This window comes from Myxine glutinosa, chromosome 5 (assembly GCF_964187855.1).
Source record: "Myxine glutinosa chromosome 5, kmMyxGlut1.1, whole genome shotgun sequence".
Taxonomy (NCBI): Eukaryota; Metazoa; Chordata; class Myxini; order Myxiniformes; family Myxinidae; genus Myxine; species Myxine glutinosa.
Genome location: NC_136265.1, coordinates 107,311,065 through 107,335,837, shown reverse-complemented (window position 1 = coordinate 107,335,837; position 24,773 = coordinate 107,311,065). Strand labels below are relative to the sequence as shown.

The 24,773-nt window shown below is 42.2% G+C and overlaps 1 protein-coding gene across 3 annotated transcripts in view; it reads right to left on the bottom strand.

Annotated features, from left to right (window-relative positions):
- The window catches only part of MIPEP (mitochondrial intermediate peptidase), a 202,529-nt gene that overhangs the window by 30,131 nt on the left and 147,625 nt on the right, over positions 1-24,773 (bottom strand). For all 3 annotated transcript variants that reach the window (XM_078778500.1, XM_078778502.1, XM_078778501.1), the window contains exons 15-17: positions 20,363-20,472; positions 20,190-20,264; positions 19,747-19,866 (exon numbers count right to left, since the gene is read on the bottom strand). In XM_078778500.1, the coding sequence (XP_078634626.1) occupies positions 19,747-19,866; positions 20,190-20,264; positions 20,363-20,472 (305 nt within the window). The remainder of the gene's footprint in view (positions 1-19,746; positions 19,867-20,189; positions 20,265-20,362; positions 20,473-24,773) is intronic.

Here is a 24,773-nt window from a genome sequence, read left to right as displayed (position 1 = left end):
TATTTATATATATTTTAAAGCTTTATGACCCTCCCCACACTCCTATTAACCTTTCCCACACTCTTATTAACCTTTCCCATACTCTTATAAACACTTCCTATACTCTTAAACACTTTTTACACTCTTAAACATACGTAATTTTAACAACATATAAAATTCTAATGGGTACTCACCATTGAAGATACTGTAGCGAGATATTGAAGATACTTGGGTTCCCCAAGCAAGACCAGCATCAGAATCTCCTTGCTCCAGCCGGTGACGTCACCGGCGGGGATCCGCGGCGCAAGTGGCTGGTCACGTGACCACCAAAGCGTGTCGCGCGTGCGGGTATAATCAGCTACACCTGTTGATCACGTGACCACCGAAGCACGCCACGCTTGAGAGGCGTGGCTTTCGGTTTCAGTGCCTGGTTGTGCTTTATAATGCAGCCCGATAAACGGGCTTTACAGTGTTCCCGAGTTGGTTTTGAGAATAAATGTCTTCTCGGACGAGTTTGTGTCTTGCCCGTCATTTCGTCCGTATCAAGCAAGAGCCCCGGCTCTTCAATACTACATACTTGCGTGATGAAGATGATGATGATGAATTAGCTGTGCAGTACTTATGACGATGAAGGTGATGACGATGATGAATGTACTGCACAGCCAGAAAGAGCATTACAGTTACCCATTACGTGGGTAACAACGCAAGTGGAAGCTGCCGCATCTGCGTTTTCCATACGCACGACTCTTTGTCTCTCCTTCTACTGTACACTATGTACAGTATTTTATTTCTTGTAATATGTTTTAATAACTGTATTTTTCTTATTTTTTTACGTTTTTTAATTTTTTAGGCTAGAAAATGCTTATTTTACCACAAAAATATTTAAAATAGTAGTATATAAAAATACATTTATACCGCAAAATCCCGCGATATAGCGAAAAATCCGCGATATAATTTTACATATACTAGCGAGAAAAACCTGCGATGTACCGAAGCCGCGAAAAGTGAACCGCGATATAGCGAGGGATGACTGTATATACACAGCAATGTTGGTAACCTGGTGGTGGTTTAGCGGCTAGGGTGCCAGCTTAGGATCCGAGGATCCTGGGTTCGAATCCCGGTCGATCGCTGAATTAACGCCAGGGGGGTTGACTCAGCCTGTCATCCTTCCGAGGTCGGCTAATTGAGTACCAGTTCACTGGTAATTCCCTGTTTGTCGTAAAAGGCGACAAACAGGGTTGGCGGCAGGAACGGCATCCGGCCGTAAAACATTGCTTCAACAAGCGTTACGCCTCGGTCCCCCGTCGGGGAAGTGATGTGAGTTGACAAAGTGGAAGACGCAGAAAACATGCTATGATATGATATTTCACTCACAAGGTTCAGACATACATGGAGGCGGCCATTTTGGATTTTGACGTGGCGACCCAATTTTCTATAGCGTTCTACCTTATGCCTAGATACACCCACACACCAGATTAGAAGTTGGTACTTCGCTTTTTTTTTTGAAGATATTAATCTCACAATGTTCAGACATATATATGGTGGCGGCCATCTTGGATTTTGACGTGGCGACCCAATTTTCAATAGCCTTTTCCTTATGCCTAGATACACCCACACACCAGATTAGAAGTTGGTACTTCGCTTATTTTTCAAGATATTCAGCTCACAAGGTTCAGACATACATGGCATCAGACATACATGTCGGCGGCCATCATGGATTTTGACGTGGGTTGCACCCACACACCAAATTCGAATGCGGTCCTTCGGTTACGCACGCACGCCGCACGCACACACGACGCACGCCCGCACGGACGGACGGACGGACACACGGACGGAGGGGAAAACCAAAGTCCCCCTTTCGCTCCGCTGTGCGACGGGGGACAAAAAGGGGACCAACAAAAACAACAACAACCACGGTGCCCGAAAAAGGCCAAACCCCGCTTTGCGGGGAAAAATGGTCTCTAATCGTGGTTTTTTACACACAGCAATACCCCGTTTTACGCCATTTCGACCTACGTCAAATCCGACTTTACGCCACTCTTCTCGAGTAAATTTCACTTCAGCGAAAGTCATTATGTGCGACTTTACGTCACTCCTACATCATAATAGGAGGACATGAAAATTTTTTATTTTTCCTTAAAAATATATTTAAAATAAACAAGCGTTACGCCTAGGTCCCCCGTCGGTGAAGTGATGTGAGTTGACAAAGTGGAAGACGCAGAAAACATGCTTTGATATGCTATTTCGCTCACAAGGTTCAGACATACATGGAGGCGGCCATCTTGGATTTTGACGTGGCGACCCAATTTTCAATAGCGTTCTTCCTTATGCCTAGATACACCCACACACAAGATTAGAAGTTGGTACTTTGCTTATTTTTCAAGATATTTCGCTCACAAGGTTCAGACATATATATGGTGGCGGCCATCTTGGATTTTGACGTGGCGCCCCAATTTTCAATAGTCTTCTTCCTTATGCCGAGATACACCCACACACCAAATTAGAAGGTGGTACTTCGCTTATTTTTCAAGATATTCATCTCACAAGGTTCAGACATACATGGCGGCGGCCATCTTGTATTTTGACGTGGCGACCCAATTTTAAACAGCGTTCTTCCTTGTGCCTAGATACACCCACACACCAGATTAGAAGTTGGTACTTTGCTTATTTTTCGAGATATTTCGCTCACAAGTTTCAGACATATATATGGTGGCGGCCATCTTGGATTTTGACGTGGCGACCCAATTTTCAATAGCGTTCTTCCTTATGCCTAGATACACCCACACACCAAATTAGAAGTTGGTACTTCGCTTATTTTTCAAGATATTCATCTCACAAGGTTCAGACATACATGGCATCAGACATACATGGTGGCGGCCATCTTGGATTTTGACGTGGGTTGCACCCACACACCAAATTCGAATGCGGTCCTTCGCTTACGCACGCACGCACGCAAACACGCACGCACGCATGGACGGACGGACACACGGACGGAGGGGAAAACCATAGTCCCCCTTTCGCTCCGCTGTGCGACGGGGGACAATAAAATAGTACATAAACTAACAATAAAAGAGGCTAAAAAACAATTAAAAATACAATTTAAAGCACATTAAAAATAAAAAAAAATGTACGTACAGTATACTGTACGTACGCGTAGCTGCTGGTTCTCATTCAAAACAAAGGCGACGCCATATGCATTTTGTCCTGTGCTGCGGTCGAGTGCTTGCTTTGCCTTTCACTGGTATTTTTGTGATTATTCCTTTACTGTGTAAAGGTTCCTTTACTGTGTAAACCAACCAACGTAACGTGGCAACGGCGAAACATGACGACGATGCCGGCTCGGACGACCGTCCATGGCAGACGTCATGTCATGTCACCGTGCAGAGTGTGCAATGTTCGCGACGAGGTCAGGCCCCATGGCCCATGTGAAAGGAACGACCGTGTCAAGCCTGGAGCCGGGGTGCCTCGTCGGGCACCTCGCCGGCATCCGGCGTCGACGAACCGATCGACGTGTGCATGTGCACATGTGCATGGATTTGCAAATGCCTGCCTGTACGTCATTTCTGCGTATATCGCATCATCCAAAAAAAAGCACGCAACTTCGGCCGCTCGAGGAAAGACGGGGCACGCCTACGACTCGGAGGCGAGAGTCGATCCCCGGGGCGGCCGGGTTCACGGAACCCTGAGATCGTTCGTTCGTCACAGACGACACGACACGACCACCGGTGAAACTGCTCGGACACGTTGGGTAAAGCACGCCGTGGTGAAGCGGGCCGCGGAGCCACTCGGCACACAAGCCCGCTCACGGTCGACACGTCCGTGCCGGTCACCCCGTTCGAGAAGACCCGACCGATAAAAAACAATGGAGGGACTCCCGACGGGGAGCGGCAAAGATTCAGGGCGAAGCCGCAGCCTCCTCCAGTTATTTACTCTAGTTTTATGGTGTTTGTCTTCATTTTAAGGCATTTTAAAGACATTACGCCCGGTTTACGTCAAAAACCGAGTTACGTCACGGCTTATGGAACCAATTAATGACGTAGGCCGGGGTATTGCTGTATATATATATATATATATATATATATATATATATATATATATATATATATATATATGTGTGTGTGTGTGTGTGTGTATATATATATCTATCTATAATTCCAGTAATCTCTGTACGTTTGTACGTCTGTTTGTCTGTGACCGCTGTTTCTCGACAACCACGGGTCCGATATACTTTTAACTTGCCAGGTATATTGCTGGGGACCCGAGGATGTGCCTTTTCAAGGTTTCATATTAATCGGACAATTACTTACCGAGCTATGTCCAAAAAACGATTCAACCAATCAGAGAGCAGCGAACGATCGCGTGTGCCGAACGTGGAGGACACACTCTGCCTCGGATGGCACATTTGAGAGCGTATTCATTTATTTCACGTTTGCAAACTATGTTGGCGTTAAACTATGTTTTAAAACTAATAAAACCGAATTTGCGATTCATTCGCTTTCCTGCGCGTTTGTGCACGCAATGGCGATTTCTTTACCAAACTCCGGAAGCCGTTCGCTTTGGACCAAACCATTGCATGTAAATAGAGGGGGGGGGGGGGGATTGTCACCGTACTCGCAAGCCGTTCGCTTTGGACCAAACCATTTCATGTAAATAGAGGGGGGGGATATAATTTTAGATATAGATATAGTACGGGCAATGCCCTAGTATATATAAATATATATACAGTCACGTGAAAAAGTAAGTACACCCCATGTAAAGTTTTGACTTTTTCAACATATTTCAACATACAGCTATTTGATCTTCATTTCAACAATATTGACAGATAAACGTGATATAATATAACAAACATCATGAAACATTTACATTTTGTAGTCCATTGTATAATTTAAATAAACATAAATGCAAATTTCACATGTGGAAAAAGTAAGTACACCCCATGACATGTTTTTTAAATGTTTTTAACATATGTGGACATATCAATATTTGATCTTCATTTAAACAATATCTATAGATAAAGGTGATCTGATTATTTATCTCAAAACTTTTTGCTCCAGTCGAATTCCAATCTGTTCCCGTTACAGCATTTACCTTATAATAATCTTCTTTTCGAGTTGAGCTTGAAATGATAATCGTATCATCCAAATCATAAATACTATTGGTTGCTTCCATTCTTTATATATAACAATAAAAAAGAATATGACAATAAAAATATATAATAAATAAATTTATTATATTTACGTTTAATATAAATATTTAAAACTTTTGAAAACCTGACCCAAGTACCTTAATTATTTCTTGTTTTTCTTGTGGTGTTACTCTAGTTTTACCTTTTCTAATTTTTTTGATCGCTTGTAATTTATGAGACCCCTTTTGAGCGTCTTTTATACTCTTTACAGCACCCGCTACATTTCCCACAGCAGAAGCGGTCGAACCAATTCGGTCTTTATGTTTAAGAATAGTTGAACCAATACCCATTAGAGTATCAATTATCCCATCTCCTTTATTTCTAAATTGATCTCCTTCACCACGCTTTCTTATAGGTTTATAGTATCCTCTCCCAAGAAACATACCTTCACCCTTATAGTATGGTGAAAGATACATACCTTTACCCTTATAGTATGGTGAAAGATACATGCCTTCCCCAATCCCATCCCCCTCTTTCATAATGACTTTATATTTTCTTAACTCGTGTTTTTGAACAACAACCATCGTGTTTTTATTCCAAGTAGAATAAAATCTTTTAACATTTTAGTTTTAATTTTTCAATTTATCCGCTTTGATTTTTCGTTCTAGTCGTGAATAATTAGTGTGAGGCAGCCAAAACAATTTTTCAAAACATAATTTATCTTTCATTGAAAATTTTGATGGAATAAAAAATTCCCCGCTTGACGTTAACATAACCTCCCCCTCTTTCCCGAGTAAATACAAGACCTATTTCTCCAAACGCTAACTCTTGGAAGGTTTTCTTTTTATCTTGATCACTCGTGTTAAAACTACATTCTAGAAGAAACAGGTGGATGTTCATTTATTAATAGTTTATATTTATTATATAATTTTTCAAATTATTTGTTGAACAACTTCACGTAACTGATCTACAGTTGTTTGTTGAACAACTTCACGTAGGTGAATTCTGATGGATATAATTTCGCCATTGAAAGAAACCATACGGTGATTCTGATTGGTTATCTTAAAATTTACTTCAGAAATGTTTTTTCCTGAGACGGGTAAATAGGAGAGATTCTTTTGTTCCATATTGAATTGATAACCTATTGGGGTTTAAATAAGCGCTGAATGGAAATATTGCATTTGTTTTTACTCCATCGTCATAAGCACCATCAACCAAATCACAGTTAATCAACACCGAATTTATACCTGAGGTTATGTCAACGACGTTATCACTGACAAACGTATTATTACACTCAAGCTTTTTTGCGGAGAAACCTAACATCTCTCGGAATGAATTAGTAATCGTGAAATCTATTTTATAATTATTTTTAAGTTTAATAGTTGATTTTGATGTGTGTTTTTGAATACCTATTTCAATATTTTTTGGTTCATCACCTTTTTCTTTCATAACGTGTGAAATTTCTAAACATAGTATAGGGATCTCGTAAGCTCCGGGGGGTACTTCTATAGTTTTATATCCACTTCCTGGATTATAACTAAACTTGTTATTTTTTTCTGTGATATTAAACAAGGTATTATAGGTTTCCATAGACAATAACGCCGCTTCATAGTCAAGATGAAGTTTTATCGGGTATGGTACTGGAGCCGTGTGATCACTTGTAAAATTAAAACTTAGAACTGTGCTTCTCATTTTATTGTATGTGAGATAAAAGATCTTTGTATTGACATTTATTAATTATTTTCCTATTCATCAACTGATCTAGAATGGCTGATATTTCATTAAAACAATTGTTGTTTCCCGACTCCTTACTGCCTAACAATAGTAATAGTCTATTAACTAATTGTGATGAGTCACTCGGAAGAAAACTAACACCCGAACCTAAGCCTATACCAAGCTTACTTAAAGCATTAAAAATATTTTTTTCCTTTCTATTCTTACGACCATTACTAACAACAGAACCTCTATAATCAAGCGTGCTTAGTAAATCAATATATACCCTATCTTCCATATTTTCCACATCAAGTGGTTCCTCAAAATATTCTGAATTAGCATACCCCGCTTTTGTGAGAAGAAACATTAATCTTGGAGTTTTTTTTTGTTTTGTTTTGTATACAAGATCGAGGCTCGTGAAAGAGCGAACATTAATCACACAGAAAGACAAACCGACACATAAAACATATAACATCGGGAGCGGTAGACAAGATGGGGAGAGCGGGGGAAGGACACAAACACAACATTTGAGAGCAGGGACCGAGAGACATGGAGACCGAGAGATCTGTGAGAGGGAGAGGGCTTTGGGGAGGGGGGCATGGAAAGGGGGTGGGGGAGGGAGAGGTATAAAACATATGGACACTGCCAGGACTTCCAGGAAAGAAGTTGGAATTTCAAACAAGGTGGATCTGGGGTGAATTAGCGGGGGTAGAAAAGATCAAGGTTTTGGATGGGGGAAGATAAGAGATGGTGGTGAACAGCTGTTTTAAAGACCTGGAGGGAGGAGTGGGATTGAAGGGAGTGAGGGAGTTTGTTCCAGAGGAATGAAAGAGTAAAGGTGAGCAGAGAGCCGAGATTTCGGCAGTTTAACCATCAGAGGGTTGCTGGCAGATCTTGTGTGACCTGTAGGAATATTTGGGGGACAGAGCCCAGAGAGAGCTGAGGGTGCAAGGCCGGAGAGGAGTCGGTATAAGACAGAAAGACCACCTACCTGCCTGCGGTGAGTGAGTGAAAGGCCCTCAGAGATAGCTTCATCGCTAGTTATGCGAGTTAATCTAATAGGAGGTCTGTCGGACTTAAGAATGTCAAGTTATCGTTAACTATCCATACCGTTTCGTTAACAAGGTAAAACTGATCTCCTTGTCCTATATAAATGAGCCCTGTTTTGGTATTTAAACCTGGCGAATATTCGTTGTTTAGAAGGGCTCTCACAACATAACTAGGATGACTGGTTATCTCCCCAAGTTGTTGGGGAGGGCCTTCATTATCAGATTTTGGTGCTCCTATATCTCGAAGCTCTTGCTCTGTCATTTGACTAAAATCTTTTATCATTTGAAGTTTTTTGGGAGTATATTCCAGTGCAGGAAGTTGAAACGAAACCGCCTTTTGTTCGGAAGATTTTAAAATAAGTTAAAAAAACTTCTCTTGTTTTCTTTCAAATACGTCTTCACCTACTAGCTTTTGTCTCCGTTTCTTCTTTATCTCTTCCTGTTGTTTATCAACTTTTGAAAGTAATTGTTGATGTTCCTTAAATTTTCTTGCTCGTTCTTCGGCATTCATTTTAACCGAGAAAATTATTGGTTATTATATAATCTTCTTTAACAACGATATATTTATATTTTTCAGTCGTGTGTTTCATATGACCCTCAAATTCCTTTTTACTACATAATGTAGAACAATTATCCCTCCAAAAATTAGTTATATGTAATGCATTTAGTTTGAATAAAATAAAAGTATAAGCATTGTTTCTTATTGAGCGGCGAGAAAGTTGAAAGTATGACTGACTGAGATAAATGCAATTACAAGAAGAATGTCTTCCCCTTGTATAGTAGCCATCCATAACCGTTTGGTTTCTCTCATTAACACAATCGTCAAATATAACGAGGTTCTTTTTTGCTTCATCTAAATCTTGAGGTAAAGGTATATCATCCATATTATCACTGAGAATACAAGTTATAGGTATAGACGATGTGGGTTTTGAGTTCTTTTTACCTTTTTGTTGAGTATCACAAAATAGCTGTATTCGATCTTTAATGTCATACTTATTTAGTTTGCATTGGAGCTTAAATAACCCGATTATATCTTCTTTTTTAAGACCGGCATTAAAACCTTGTGATAGTAGTTGGTACTCTGGTTGAAAACTTGACTTTGTGAAAATTATTACATTTTCATGATCTAAAAAGTTTGGAGTAAGGAGCATCTTTAAAAGCAAACAGGTTTTCCCACATCCGCTTGAACCGACTATTAGACATCTTAATGAATTTGGGAGGTTCTTATGATTATTAAATTTTATCTTACTTTCCCAAACGGGTAAAAAATCATCCATTTTATATAAGGTTGACAAGCGTTACGCCTAGGTCCCCCGTCGGTGAAGTGATGTGAGTTGACAAAGTGGAAGACGCAGAAAACATGCTATGATATGATATTTCGCTCACAAGGTTCAGACATACATGGACGCGGCCATCTTGGATTTTGACGTGGCGACCCAATTTTCAATAGCCTTCTTCCTTATGCCTAGATACACCCACACACCAGATTAGAAGTTGGTACTTCGCTTATCTTTCAAGATATTCCGCTCACAAGGTTCAGACATACATGGCGGCGGCCATCTTGGATTTTGACGTGGCGACCCAATTTTCAATAGCGTTCTTCCTTATGCCGAGATACACCGACACACCAAATTAGAAGTTGGTACTTCGCTTATTTTTCAAGATATTCATCTCACAAGGTTCAGACATACATGGCATCAGACATATATGGCGGCGGCCATCTTGGATTATGACGTGGGTTGCACCCACACACCAAATTCGAATGCGGTCCTTCGCTTACGCACGCACGCACGCACGCCCGCACGCAAACACGCACGCCCGCACGGACGGACGGACGGACACACGGACGGAGGGGAAAACCATAGCCCCCCTTTCGCTCCGCTGTGCGACGGGGGACAAAAATATATATAATGGTTAATCATTCATCTTGTGTGTTGTTGTCCCTATTATAATTATGTGTACATTGTGTTATATTATATTATAAATTATATTATATTATTATATTATTTATTATATTATTATAAAAAATTATATTAGAAGCGACTCAACCAACCGTCTAATTGTGTTGAATATATCTTGAAATATTTTGAGAATGGGTTCGTCCATTTTATATACTCAAATAAAAACTTTAGAAAAATCGGAAATTTTAGACATTTTGGGAATTTTGTGAAAATCATGAAAATCATGAAAATCTGAAATCTGATAATTATTTAATTGATCACTTCCGGTTTGAGCTGAGTCACTTCCTGTTTTGTGGTGAATCAGTTTCGGTTTGGAGATCAATTCCTCATTTTGGTCCAGAAGTCTAAATTTTAGTGAAAATTGTGAGAAATGCGAAATTAAATTTTTTTCGAAAAATGCGAAAATGTGAAATCGTGAAAATAATTGATTAAATAATTAGTTTAGAGCGAGTTTGAGCTCTGAGAACTTTTTGAATGAGTGGTCTGAGGTGCCTGGCCCAGAACTCTCCTTTATATACTACTTATATCACCTTTATCTATCAATATTGTTGAAATGAAGATCAAATAGCTGTATGTTGAAATATGTTGAAAAAGTCAAAACTTTACATGGGGTGTACTTACTTTTTCACGTGACTGTATCTCTTCTACAATTTTCGGGAAAATTAATTAAAAATACAAAACTAGAATATTCAGGTCAGGTCAGTCTTTTGGGACTACTACAGGTAACATGTAACCCAATGTTACCTGCTGCATGGTTGGGTTGTCGAGACTAAACCGACACCCCTCACTGGCTTTGCTAGTGGGGAGGGCGACTGTGACACCTATCAGGATCAAAGACAACACCTGACAAAGGGCGGATGAGCTCCCGTAGGGATCCAATGGCCATCCAGTAAGGAGATGGTGTCTCCTAAAAAACACCCATCCGGCTTGGACCGGTTCAAGACATATCAAAGACATTAAAAATGGTACGTGCTGCTTCCTTGCTTGAAAAAGTAGAGCATGGACAATCCCCATCGGTTGGCATCCATGAGGAGGAGGAAATTCCTCTTGAAGAAATGCCCTGCTCAGTACAGTGAGAAAAGCGGCGCCATTGTTATGACGTCGCTGGTACCCAAAGTATCCCGGGAAGTGATGGTAGTGACGGCACTTCCCCCAAGCTCAGTGGCTGTGTTAAGTGTTTGTCTCGTCAATATGTGTGTGTGTGTGTGTGTGTGTGTGTGTGTGTGTGTGTGTGTGTGTGTGTGTGTGTGTGTGTGTGTGTGTGTGTGTGTGTGTCTCAACTCTATTACGAGCCTTAACCCATATACAAAAAAAAAATGTTAGTTGGATAAGTGTCCCTCCTGAGTTAATACTTGGTGAAAGCACCTTTGACAGCAATTACAGGTACTAGGGAGATACCAGTGCTATGCACGGGTTACGCATGGGTGGGAGGCCAGAAGCAAACAGGCAATGCAGAAACGGCGAATGCTAAAGCATGAAACCAATAAATTCCACATTCCTGTAGCACCTTCAGTCGCAGGTCAGACATGGACAGCAAGTTCGTGAAGGACTTCCATGAAAAACGTACACGTTCGCAAACAAGCGGGTACGTTCACGTATAGAAACATCGATCGTGGGACCGTGGCGAATCTGCATATGGCGATCCACGAAGTTCACGTTCAGAAAGTAGAAACCATCATGGCATGTCGTCATTCACTTGAACTCGATATCTCTTTTTCACTTGAACTCGATCACGGCATGTCAAAGGATTTTGAGCCGATAGCTGTTACGGCCTTTGCAAGATCGATGGAGACAGCGATCTGTTAGAATATTCACCGCCCAAATAGCTATGTGGAATTCTCCCATGTAGAGATTAAATGTCGTCTGAACTTTGGCCGAGGTTATTATTTACTTTTAATGATGTTTATATACGAATGATGTTTAATGATGTTTATATTGGTTTTGGGTCGTCCTTTCCGCATATCTCGTAGGATTGTAAGTTGGAGAGACGGCCGTGATGGCGGGGAGGGGGTTGGAATTCTCTCAAGCAGGGATTCAACCCGTGTCCTTATAAAAGGTCTTTGTCCGAGGTCACCGAGTTCGATCGGTGCAGCCGTGCAGCGATCGGTGCAGCCGTTTGTGCGGCACCCGGGAAAACAACATCGTCACAATGAAAACATCGTCACAATGAACGCTATGTGAACGCGAATGTTATGCGGGAGTCCAAACCTGAGAATGCTGGAGACCAAAGCTGAAATTGGGAAAACTAAATAGCCTATTTTACTCCTGGAGATCCCAGGATTACCTACCCAAATATCGTTGCGATCGGTTCAGCAGTTTCTTTTTTTTTTTCTTTTTTCTTTTTTTGTATACAAGATCGAGGCTCGTGAAAGAGCTAACATTAATCACACAAAAAGACAAACCGACACACAAAACACAAAAAACAAGGGGAGCGGCAGACAAGATGGGGAGAGAGGGGGAAGGACACAAAAGAGAGGGGGAAGAGGGGGAAGGACACAAACACAACATCTGAGAGCAGGGACATCGGGAGGACTTGGGGGAGGTGGAAGAGGAATAAAACATAAACCGTTTTTACGGTACCTTCAAACGGACAGACAGACAGACAGACGGATGGACATTTGGTGAATTATTGTAAGATGAATTTGTTTGGATAGGTCTCCACAAACTTTGCACACCTTGATTGGGCAATATTTCCCATTCTTCTGCACAAAACTGTTCAAGCTCAGTCAGGTTGTGTGGGGAGTGTTGATGGACAGCAATCTTCAAGTGAATGAATGATCGTTTTAAGGCCATTTTCCCCGCTAGAGCAGGGGTTAGCCTTGCAGGCCCCATGACAATCATGGTTCCCTGTTTGAGGCAATGTTTTTATGGCCGGATGCCCTTCCTGACGCCAGCCCTTGGTCACGCTCTTACGATGTGCAGGGATACGGTGTCCCCATTCTAAATCGGGGTACACACCGTGATCATTCATCCCAGCAAGCTGGTACTCAATTTGCCGACCTCGGAAGGATGACAGGCTGAGTCAACCCCCTTGGCGTTAATTCAGCGATCGACCGGGATTCAAACCCAGGATCCTAGAATCCCAAGCCGGCACCCTAACCGCTAAGCCAACACCAGGCTTCAAGTCCTTAACAATCTTCAAGTCCTGCCACATATTTTTGATTGGATTTAGGTCGGGGCTCTGATTGGGCTACTCAAGGACATTTATCTTTTTGTTCCTTCGCCACTTCAGTGTGCCCTTTGCTGTGTGCTTGGGGTAGTTGTCATGCTGAAAGGTGAACTTCCGTTCAAATTTCAACTTTCTTGCAGAGCGCAGCAGGTTTTCTTCTTGGAATTTCTGTATTTTGCTCCATCCATTTTCCCCTTCTATCCTGCCAAGTGCCCCAGTCCCTGCTGATGAGAAACATCCCCATAACATGATGCTGCCACCACCATGCTTTACAGTAGGGATGGTGTTCTTTGGGTGATGTGCTGTGGTTGGGTTTGAGTTTGAGCCAAACGTAACATTTTGCATTTAGGTCAAAAAGTCCCATCTTGGTTTCGTCAGAACACAAAACTTTTTGCCACATATCTTCAGAATCTCTGGAGTGGTTTTTTGTCTACCTCAAATGGGACTCAGGGTGGGCTTTTTGAGTAATGGCTTCATTGTTGCTGTCCTACCATATAGGCCAGACCTGTTGAGAGCTTGGGATATTGTTGTCACATGAACACAGTGACGAATCTTTGCCATAAAGGCCTGAAGCTCTTTCAAAGTTGCCATTGGCCTCTTGGTGACCTCTCTGATCAGTCTCCTCCTCGATTGGTCATCCAGTTTGGAGGGACGGCATGATCTAGGCAGGGTCTTGGTGGCACCATACGTCTTCCACGTCTTAATGATTGTCTTGACTGTGCTCCAAGGGATACTCAAGGCCTTTGAAATATTTTTATACCTATCCCCTGATCTGTACCTTTCCACAACTTTATCCTGGAGATCTTTTGAAATCTCCTTGGTGCTCATGGTTGAGTCTTTGCTGTGAAATGCACGACCCAGCAGAGGAAACCTGCAGGAACAGCGGATTTAATTCTGAAATAATCAGAATCACTATAAGTTATTACAGGTGGAGAACAATGAACTTGGTGTGTGATTTTGAAGGTGATTGGTTACACCTGAGCTAATTTACAATTGCTATTATAAGAGGGGTGGACACTTACTTATCCAACCAAGATATTCTAGTTTTGTATTTTTAATTAATTTTCTGAAATTTGTAGAATTTGTTTTTCACTTGGAAGTTGTGGGTTAGGATGTATAAATAAAGGTGGAAAAGTCTGATTTAATGTAATGTAATTCCAGGATATAAGGTAACAAAAGGTGAAAATTTTGAAAGGGGGTGTAGACTTTCTAGAGGCACTGTATAATTTTTTTTTGGAACGTTGTTAGTAACCCCGTGGACCCCTGTACCGTATTTTATATAAAACTTGCTTTTCACATGACCAGACAAGTATGAAATGCTTCATTTTATATCCTCAATGGCTCATCGAATGAGCACAAGGTAGCTCATCATTCTTTAACAAATGACAGGAATACAAAGAAACTCACCTGTCAAAGGTCGAAACACGGTAGTAAAAGGATGTCAAAGATGGTAAAATACCACAAATAAATCACAAAACACCACAGATCACGTCATTGATGAAAACCAAAGGTTGCACGACACCAAAAGCAGAGGCACAAACCTCAAAGATCACGTGATATTTTCAACACCATTTCCATTTAAGGCCATTTTTCCCCGCAGAGCAGGGGTTGGACTTTTTTGGGCACCGTGGTCCCCCTTTTGAAGCAATGTTTTATGGCCGGATGCCCTTCCTGCCACCAACCTGTTAGTCGCCTCTTGCGACACACAAGAATTACCAGTGAACTGGTACTCAATTTTCAAAAAAATAAAATAATTAGTAATCTCATAAATCATATGAAATAAAAAGAAAATGTTTCGATTTGTCAAAGGAATCGAAGCGCTGATCCGATTTCAGAGATGATAAAATAACACGTAAGAAGTTGAGAAAAAATTCATGAAGCACGTGAAATAATGAAGAGGAGGAAGCACACAAAGCTTTGAAAATGATGTGAATACATCACAGATGATAGTGCTGCGGATTAGAAACCTTCACTGAATGAATCTCATGTACATTATGTACACAACATAATTAATAAATACAGATCGGGACTCGCAGCTCAGCTCATGTAAAGTCAGGGTGGTGTTTTTAAAATAAATAATTACAATTCATTATTTATTTCTCTACCTGAACAAGATATATATATATATATATATATATATATATATATATATATATATATATATATATATATATATATATATATATATATATATATATATACATATATATATATATACATATATATATATATATATATATATATATATATATACAGTGGAACCTTGACTTACGAGTGCCCCCAACTTACGAGTTTTTCGAGATACGAGCCGTCGCTCGGGCGGTTTATTGCTTTGAGAAGATGCGAGCCGAGATCTGAGTTACGAGCTTTCGCCACCCGCCACCAGGTGGGTTCCGGTCACGTGGTTATCTTGCCGTGCAAGTATCTCTGCCGTATATCGCTGCATTTTTGTTTTCGCATGTTGGTTATTTTGAGTTTACGCCAGGCGCCACCAGGTGGGTTCCGGTCACGTGGTTATCTTGCCGTGCAAGTACAGTATCTCTGCCGTATATCGCTGCATTTTTGTTTTCGCATGTTGGTTATTTTGAGTTTACGCCAGGCGCCACCAGGTGGGTTCCGGTCACGTGGTTATCTTGCCGTGCAAGTACAGTATCTCTGCCGTATATCGCTGCATTTTTGTTTTCGCATGTTGGTTATTTTGAGTTTACGCCAGGCGCCACCAGGTGGGTTCCGGTCACGTGGTTATCTTGCCGTGCAAGTACAGTATCTCTGCCGTATATCGCTGCATTTTTGTTTTCGCATGTTGGTTATTTTGAGTTTATGCCAGGCGCCACCAGGTGGGTTCCGGTCACGTGGTTATCTTGCCGTGCAAGTACAGTATCTCTGCCGTATATCGCTGCATTTTTGTTTTCGCATGTTGGTTATTTTGAGTTTACGCCAGGCGCCACCAGGTGGGTTCCGGTCACGTGGTTATCTTGCCGTGCAAGTACAGTATCTCTGCCGTATATTGCTGCATTTTTGTTTTCGCATGTTGGTTATTTTGAGTTTACGCCAGCCGCCACCAGGTGGGTTCCGGTCACGTGGTTATCTTGCCGTGCAAGTACAGTATCTCTGCCGTATATCGCTGCATTTTTGTTTTCGCATGTTGGTTATTTTGAGTTTACGCCAGGCGCCACCAGGTGGGTTCCGGTCACGTGGTTATCTTGCCGTGCAAGTACAGTATCTCTGCCGTATATCGCTGCTGTTTTGTTTTCGCATTTTGGTTATTTTGGAAAATTTCTTAGTTTTAACCACTGGTCCTAAGAAATTGAGTGCCAAGGGCAGTAGTGAGAAGAAGAAGAGGATGATGTGCTTGGATATAAAACACGCAATCGTCGAAAAACATGAGCGAGGTGTGCGTGTTGTCGACTTGGTGAGGCGGATGTGAAGGCAGCTGAAGATTTTATTATAACTTTTGCCGAACTGATAGAAGCCGAACAATACATACCCCAGCAAATCTTCAACTGTGACGAGACAGGGCTCTTCTGGAAAAAGATGCCGAGGAGGACGTATATAACGGCAGAGGAGAAGAGCATGCCAGGCCACAACTTGTTCAGAGTGCCGGCGATAGCTCGCCTTCTCTTTGTGGAAAACACGGTGAGATCCTTAACATCCAACAACTAATGGGACGCAAACGGGGCGCCCAGTTTAGCGGTACACACATTGATGAATCACCCTGCCTGTGATTCACCCATGACAGGTTATAGCTGGGTCGGGATTCAAACCCAGGCTGGACAGTTTAGACTTTAGAGTCAAGTGTGCGTACCTCCAGTCCAGGCCATCCTGCCAACTTGTATGCTGCATACAGGTGAAATATAAAGCGCGAGATATTTTTATATATACTGTATATTTAAAAAAAAATTGGTGTGGTTTTTGGCGGGCTGGAACGGATTAATAGCATTTCAATGCATTTTAATGGGGAAATTTGATTTGAGAAACGAGCAATTTGAGTTACGAGCTCGGTCACAGAACGAATTAAACTCGTAAGTCAAGGTTCCACTGTATATATATATATACAGACTTGGCATTTAATATGGAATTTTTTTTTTTTCTTGACTTGGGTTTACTTTCTGAACTCGGTATATCAATCTGGTGAGTTTCTTTTACGCTTCGGTGATTTCTTTGTTAAAAGAACCATGTCACTGATTGTCTGTCGCAGCAAGAAGTCAATAACAGGATTATATCACAGGTGGCGTGACAAAATGTACGGACAGGTACATTTGACGATTGGCTTCACAATCGGGTATATAAGGGTTGTTGCGTTCTGTATTAGTGGAAAACAACTGCTGCACGTCTACAAAAGTTATTGCCGCTTCCCCTGGAGATGGTCCGTCAACTCGACAATGCTGTTTGTCATTTAGTGGTGGCTTTACGAAATTCCGGCATGAAACAGCGTGCTATTGCTCGGCAGTATGGCATCACTCAAGGTCAGGTGTCAAATATCCTGAAACGAAATGCTCAGAGGGGTGTCCCTACTCCAACACCGAGGTCAGGACGTCCCCACAGAACCACAAGGAGGGATGATCGCCAGCTGCACCGGTTAGTCCGCAATCGTAGTACCAAGTCAGCTAATCGGCTTAGGGCTGAGTGGCAGCAACTGACAAATGTGCCTGTATCCAGAAGGCTAGTCAACCAACAACTGGTTCAAGCAGGCTATCGTGCCAGGCGACCCCTGAGAAAGCCACGTCTGACCAGACAACACCACCAGCGCCGATTGCAGTGGGCCAGAGAGCACCGTCAATGGCAGCCAGGACACTGGAATCACGTGATCTTTCGTGACGAGTCTAGATTTCTGGTCTATCGTCAATATGGCCGCGTCCGAGTGTGCAGACAAGTGCATGAAGCCTACAACGAAGATTGTATAGTGCCAAGAGTCCAAGCTGGAGGTGGTGGGGTGACCGTTTGGGCTGCTTTTCATGCAGGGGGCAAAACTGACCTGGTTGTTCTGAATGGAAACCTGAACCAGTTCAAGCACAGGGCCATTCTGGAAGAAACATTGCTTCCATTTGTTCGTGCAGCCTTTCGGGGAAATTTTGTCTTCCAAGATGTCAATGCACGGCCTCGTCGTGCTCGCATGATCCAACACTTTCTTGCTGACCGTGGTGTAGAGCATATGGAGTGGCCTGCCATGTCCCCGGATATGAATCCGATGGAGAACTTGTGGGCAGAATGAACGCGTCAAATCGACAACTTGGACCAGCAGCCTGCCTCTGTGCGTGAATTGCAGCAGGCTATTGTCACTGCATGACAAGCGATTCCTGTCCAAACCTTGGCAAATCTCGTGAACAGCATGCCTCAACATGTACGTGCTCTCCTGAATGCTCGTGGGGGTTACACGAAGTACTGAACTGTAATTTTACAGTCCGTAATCGCAGTCGTAATTTAACTTTTGTTTTTGTTTAAAAAATTTTTTGGCTAATGTGCAAAATAAAGAGATACTTCTGGAAAACGCACAGAAGTTTAACACAGTACTGTCCGTGAATTGAGTTCGATATCAGTTTACATGACTTTGAAGGATCAATTTATTTGCTTCGAAATGTCAAATGTGGTTTTTGTTTCTTTTAAGGGTCACATTAACAAAATCTAGAATAATTTAAACATAATTCCAATGAACTTTTGGTTCTAAGTCATCTTGAAAAGTAAGTTCACCCCCACAAAAAAAATATTCCATATTAAATGCCAAGTCTGTATATACTACAGAAATATTTGTCACCACCTTTTAGGAGCATACCTGGAAGGTCATGCAAATAAACATTTATGTAACAAAGTTATAGCACAACACAAATCATTCCGGGGCTCTGGGCCGGACCCATGTTATGCCACCTCGTACTAATGACAAATCCACAGGTGAGGTTAAATTGGGAATGTTCTCCAAAAAGAGACAGGTGGAATTAACAATTCTCACCACCTTCTCCTGCATCAACGTTGCTTGTTAAGATTTATTGGTCTCCTATCGTTGTGGTCACAAACTTCACCGTGACGAACAGACATTATCAGGTTTTGTGTTCATCCGAATCCCGTATTTACTTCGTGAAATGTAAAGACGGCACTTTGGTATTTACCGTGAAGTTCAAATGAGGGCACGGCAATGGGGAAATTCCAACAGTGGACGCTATTTCCGTATTTACTGCTCTCCTGCCTGGCGGACATGTGATCACGGTAACGCGCTTGGAGGTTTTTGTACACAGATAACTTTGACACGAATCTACATGTTTTGAAACGAATCAGCATATCGGAATAGAACCTCAATTCCCAAAAATCACGGCATAAAAATCATGGCATTTCTGATGACGAAAATATGGAAACCTCCGTATGGGGTGTTACAAAAATACGGAGTTCTGTGCTATACGGAAGGAGTTTCACCCACGTCACTGTGTGCCATTGCTAGGGTGGACGGTAAAACTCGGTGTCGCATCCGATAGCATTAGTTGGTGGACATTATAGATCCCAAGGTGTCCTTCACAAAGAGTAGGCGAGTTATCACTTGCACTATGAACAGATTACAAATTCGTGCTCTAACCTACAGAGAGAGAGGGCAATGCATCAGCAGAACAGCTGCACCCTGAGGAAATGATGCTACCTGCAGCCATGTGCTGAATATGAAAAAGAAGAAGAAGAAGGGCGAGAAGGAGAATAAGAAAGGTACTGCAGACACTGTTTTCAGATGGTGTGGTCAAGCAGTGGCATCCAGGGCAAATATAGAGTACACACCGTGTCAGGAATGTGCGGAATTCCATAGTAGCACTCTTGTGTTTCCTGCAGAATCTGCGTAGTCGACTTGGTCAAAGGATGCTCTCCATGATAGAGCTGGTCCAGAATGGCGTAGAAAACCTGCAAAAAGAAAAATGCTTCAAAAATTCCGAACATCGTCAGACTACAACCTCCCTGCGCTTGCATGAACAATGGCATCTAGATTTAAAACAAAAGGGACCATCAGGGCTATTGTGAAGAACGACACCTGGAGTGGATTCGGAAAAAGTAAAGCAAAATGAACAATGCTTATGGTCTGTGAAGCAAAATCCAAATTGAGATGAAGGTTCAACTGTGCGATGGTTTAACGTTTACACACCTAAACAGGGAGATTCAAACTAAAGAGACACCTTCGAGCAATCTGTACATGTCATACGGAATGAAAACCTGGGAACAACCCCCACCTGCACTTGCATGTCCGACGCAGCACAAACCTTCTTCGACTCGCACAGTCTACTCACCATGCTCTTCGACAAAGCCTGAGAAAAGGGCACACCGTAAAGAAACAGTGGTTTACAACAAACAACAACAAAAATATCACATAAAAACTATCGCAAATATTTATCTGTTCACATACCTGCCCCGTCTGGTAATGACGTGCAAACTGCGAGACAACTCGATAATCGCTGGCAAAGTATTCCATGAGGATGGATGGGACTTCTGCAAAGTCGGTCGCACAGCGCGTGCCTTGGGGTGGGAAAGTCAGGGAGTAGATAATTTGGAACACTTGAACACCATATCTGGGAGCCTGGTTAACCAAACGATCCAAGAGCTAGATCCTGATACGACGTCGTTGTATCAATAGACTAGACGGATTTCTGAGAAATGTGAATGCTCGGTGCATTTTAGGGTAAAAGTTGGGAACCTCACTTTTTAACATAATTAGGGTATGCTGAATTCGATTAACCCGGTTCCCAGGCCGAATTTTGAGTTTTTGACCTTCTAATTAGCATAAACAAAATGGCCGCCAAATTGCCATTTTTGGACAATTTATTTGATCAAGCATTTATATGTCATGTATATAATACATGCAGCTCTTTTACTTTAACTTTACAACTTATACCCCAAAATGCACCCAGAAGCTTATACATGGCCATAAATCCGTCTAGTCTATATTATGGTTGGCGACATATTGAAAGTGAAAATTCAAACTGATATTGAAATTGGACACTATAATATGGGAAATGGTTTTAATAAGACAATGTTTCATACAACCATTTATTCTAAAATTACGTATACACGGCCATGAAGCACAAACATTCAGGGATGTCACACATGTTGTTTTGCCAAACTACATCAAATTCATACAAAGGGTCGGATCATCACTCTGTTGCTGACAGGCACACATTGATGTGCACCTCAACTCTGAATAGCGACATTTGCAGCGTCGAGTCTTGCATTGCTTCTGGCATGCACAACAAATCATCTCGAGGCAACTTTCTGGGATTGGACTCGGTGACATCAGAATAGGCTCTAGTCCTGAATCACCACGTTTCCATCCCATTTCCACAGGTGCAGGAAGGTCAGGTATGGCACAATGAGCATTTCTCCATACCATGGCTGGATAGTGTACTCGCATCAAATGGAAATGAAGAGCATCACTTGTCGGTGACATTGCTTCTGGTTTAACAGTCTTGGAGAACAACATATGTCGTGCTGAATCAACACAGGTTGTTCTGTGCACATTATAGATTCTACAGACGAACGCTTCTGCAGATTTGATTGTCTCCTCTGTGAGTTCACCAATGCCCAAGTTCTTCAGCAGTTTATTCAAAACTCAAAAACTCCAAATTCGGCTTGGGAACCGGGTTAATCGAATTTAGCATACCCGAATTATGTTAAAAAGTGAGGTTCCCAACTTTTACCCAAAAATGCATCTAGAAGCTTATACATGGCCTTTTCCATAAATCCGTCTCGTCTACAATGGTAACGCATGTGCAATTTCCTCCATGAGCCGTTTGTACGGAAGAAAAACCTTCGATCCAACATCGAATTGGAGGCCGATTCGTCAAAATAGTACGGTACTGTATATGCAGCTTCATGGGGCTGCCATGGCAGTTATAGACCGACCGGGCATGGTCCTAAAGAGGGGAGGCAAAGAATCCTGGGAATTTCAAATTTGAACATGTTGTTTCAATCCAGTCATGTGTCACCTGTTCAAAAGCAATTGGTATTGTTATTTGTGTCAAATCCGACATTCTCAACAGATTTCATCACATTGATGCATCCACAACTTCAAAGTTGATAAATCCCCTTGAACCCACAACAAACCCTCGCCAATCCCCCACCCCCAAAACCTGCCTGGGTCTTTTCCATCAGCAAATGTAGGAAATATATTCACCATCATTAAAAGGAAAGCACTTATGGAGATTATTCCAGCACCGACCCCTTTGTAACCCCACCATTTCTCTACTAACCAGAAGGCAGTTCTCTATACAGCCTGCCAAGCTTGAATACTACTATCGCAATATATGATCTTAATTTACGTATCGCTGAACAACTCGCTCCATTTCTCAAAGTTTGGTTTCTTGGTTTCCAAAGTCAAGGTTCGTGGAGGAGCTAGAATACAGAAACGGATATGGATGCAAAAGATCGAAAGGAATAGCAGAAAGAGGGGGAACCCCAGCAGCAGGGTTTATGGAGAAAATAGAGGGAGACTTGGACAAGTAAGGGATATGGGTACAGGTAGTGTTCAGCGGTAGGAGAGGATGTAGAGGGTGCTCAAGATAGATACAGTTCTAAGAAAACTCGCAGGAAGAAAGAACTGGAAATTTTGGGGGTGGAGGGTGGGAGGTGGTGCAGGAGGGGGTAGAAAAGATCATGGTTTTGGATTGGGGATGATCTGAGATGGTGGTGAACAAATGTTTGGAAGATGTGGAGTGAAGATTGAGATCAAACAGAATATGGAAGTTGGTTCCACAGGCGGGAGAAAAGAGGAACAAATAAATGGAGGTGAACAGTGATTATAGATGTAGGGAATTTCACCAGAAGGGGCCGTGTGCACCCGACAGAAACTTGGAAGTGTGGAGGGGGAAGTACGAAAAGGCCAGAGGGTGCAAGACCAGAAAGGATGCGGTAGTATACGGTGATGGTGAAGGCCTTGGTTTCCACAGCATCAAGCTGAGCAAGGTGTGAGACAGGGGAGCCAGCCCAGAAAGGAGAGCAGTACTCCATCATCAACTCAAGCTACAGATGAAGACCTTTTTCATTTTATTGAAATTCGCCTGAAACAAGGCTGAGAGCCACTAAATGTGAAGGATTCCAGAGAAAAAGAAGAGGAAAAACTGGAAAAACCTTCACCTCCTCCTGAAACAAGAAAACCTCTTCACACGACCACGGTGCAGGAGGGAATAACTAGGCGAGGCGGAAAAATACATTGTCCTACCCCCATTGGGTGTTTTTCTTAGGAGACACCATCTCCGTTCTGGATGACCCTTGTCACCGTCACCCTTCCCACCAGCAAAGCCAGGGATGGGTGTCGGTTTAGTCGCCGACAACCCGACCATGCGGTAGGTATCATTGGCTTACATGTACCAGTGGCAGTTCCAAAAGACTGGGTGACCTTGTAGGTGGATAAGAGATCAGGTGTGCCGAGAAAGGAATTTGCATGATGGAGGATGACGGTGGCTGCCTTTGGAGGCCAACTTTGAAATGTGGTTTGCCCAAGAAAGATCATGGCCCTATTGAAATAGTCGATTCATAGTCCTCTGGAAGTACTTGATTAATGGATTCCGTGTGCAGGTACAGGTACTTGATTAATGGATTCTGTGTGCAGGTACAGGTACTTGATTAATGGATTCCGTGTGCAGGTACAGGTACTTGATGAATGGATTCCGTGTGCAGGTACAGGTACTTGATTAATGGATTCCGTGTGCAGGTACAGGTACTTGATTAATGGATTCCGTGTGCAGGTACAGGTACTTGATTAATGGATTCCGTGTGCAGGTACAGGTACTTGATTAATGGATTCCGTGTGCAGGTACAGGTACTTGATTCATGGATTCCGTGTACAGGTACAGGTACTTGATTAATGGATTCCGTGTGCAGGTACAGGTACTTGATTAATGGATTCCGTGTGCATGTACAGGTACTTGATTAATGGATTCCGTGTACAGGTGCAGGTACTTGAGTAATGGATTCCGTGTGCAGGTACAGATACTTGATTAATGGATTCCGTGTGCAGGTACAGGTACTTGATTAATGGATTCCGTGTGCAGGTACAGGTACTTGATTAATGGATTCTGTGTGCAGGTACAGGTACTTGATTAATGGATTCCGTGTACAGGTACAGGTACTTGATTAATGGATTCCATGTGCAGGTACAGGTACTTGATTAATGGATTCCGTGTGCAGGTACAGGTACTTGATTAATGGATTCCGTGTGCAGGTACAGGTACTTGATTAATGGATTCCGTGTGCAGGTACAGGTACTTGATTAATGGATTCCGTGTGCAGGTACAGGTACTTGATTAATGGATTCCGTGTGCAGGTACAGGTACTTGATTTGATTAATGGATTCCGTGTGCAGGTACAGGTACTTGATTAATGGATTCTGTGTGCAGGTACAGGTACTTGATTAATGGATTCCGTGTGCAGGTACAGGTACTTCATTAATGGATTCCGTGTGCAGGTACAGGTACTTCATTAATGGATTCCATGTGCAGGCACAAGCACTACGTTATAATAATGTTCAAACCTATATTTTCACTTTACTCCATTCTTTATTACCTGCATGACATTGCTGTGTCCAAACAAAAACAAAAATAAACAAGTACAGATACATTTAAAGTACACCGCCCCATGCCAAATAATTAAATATCCTACAGCGCGGCATTGCCGGGACGCCTCTGGTGCCCAGCAATACCGCAGTGCAGCTCATAGAGGCTGCATTGGGAGGGAGAGGTGTACACTAATTGATTGATTAATTGTATGATTAAAATCAATAAAAGATTATCACAAAATATTTTCTTAATCAATTGGCTAATAGC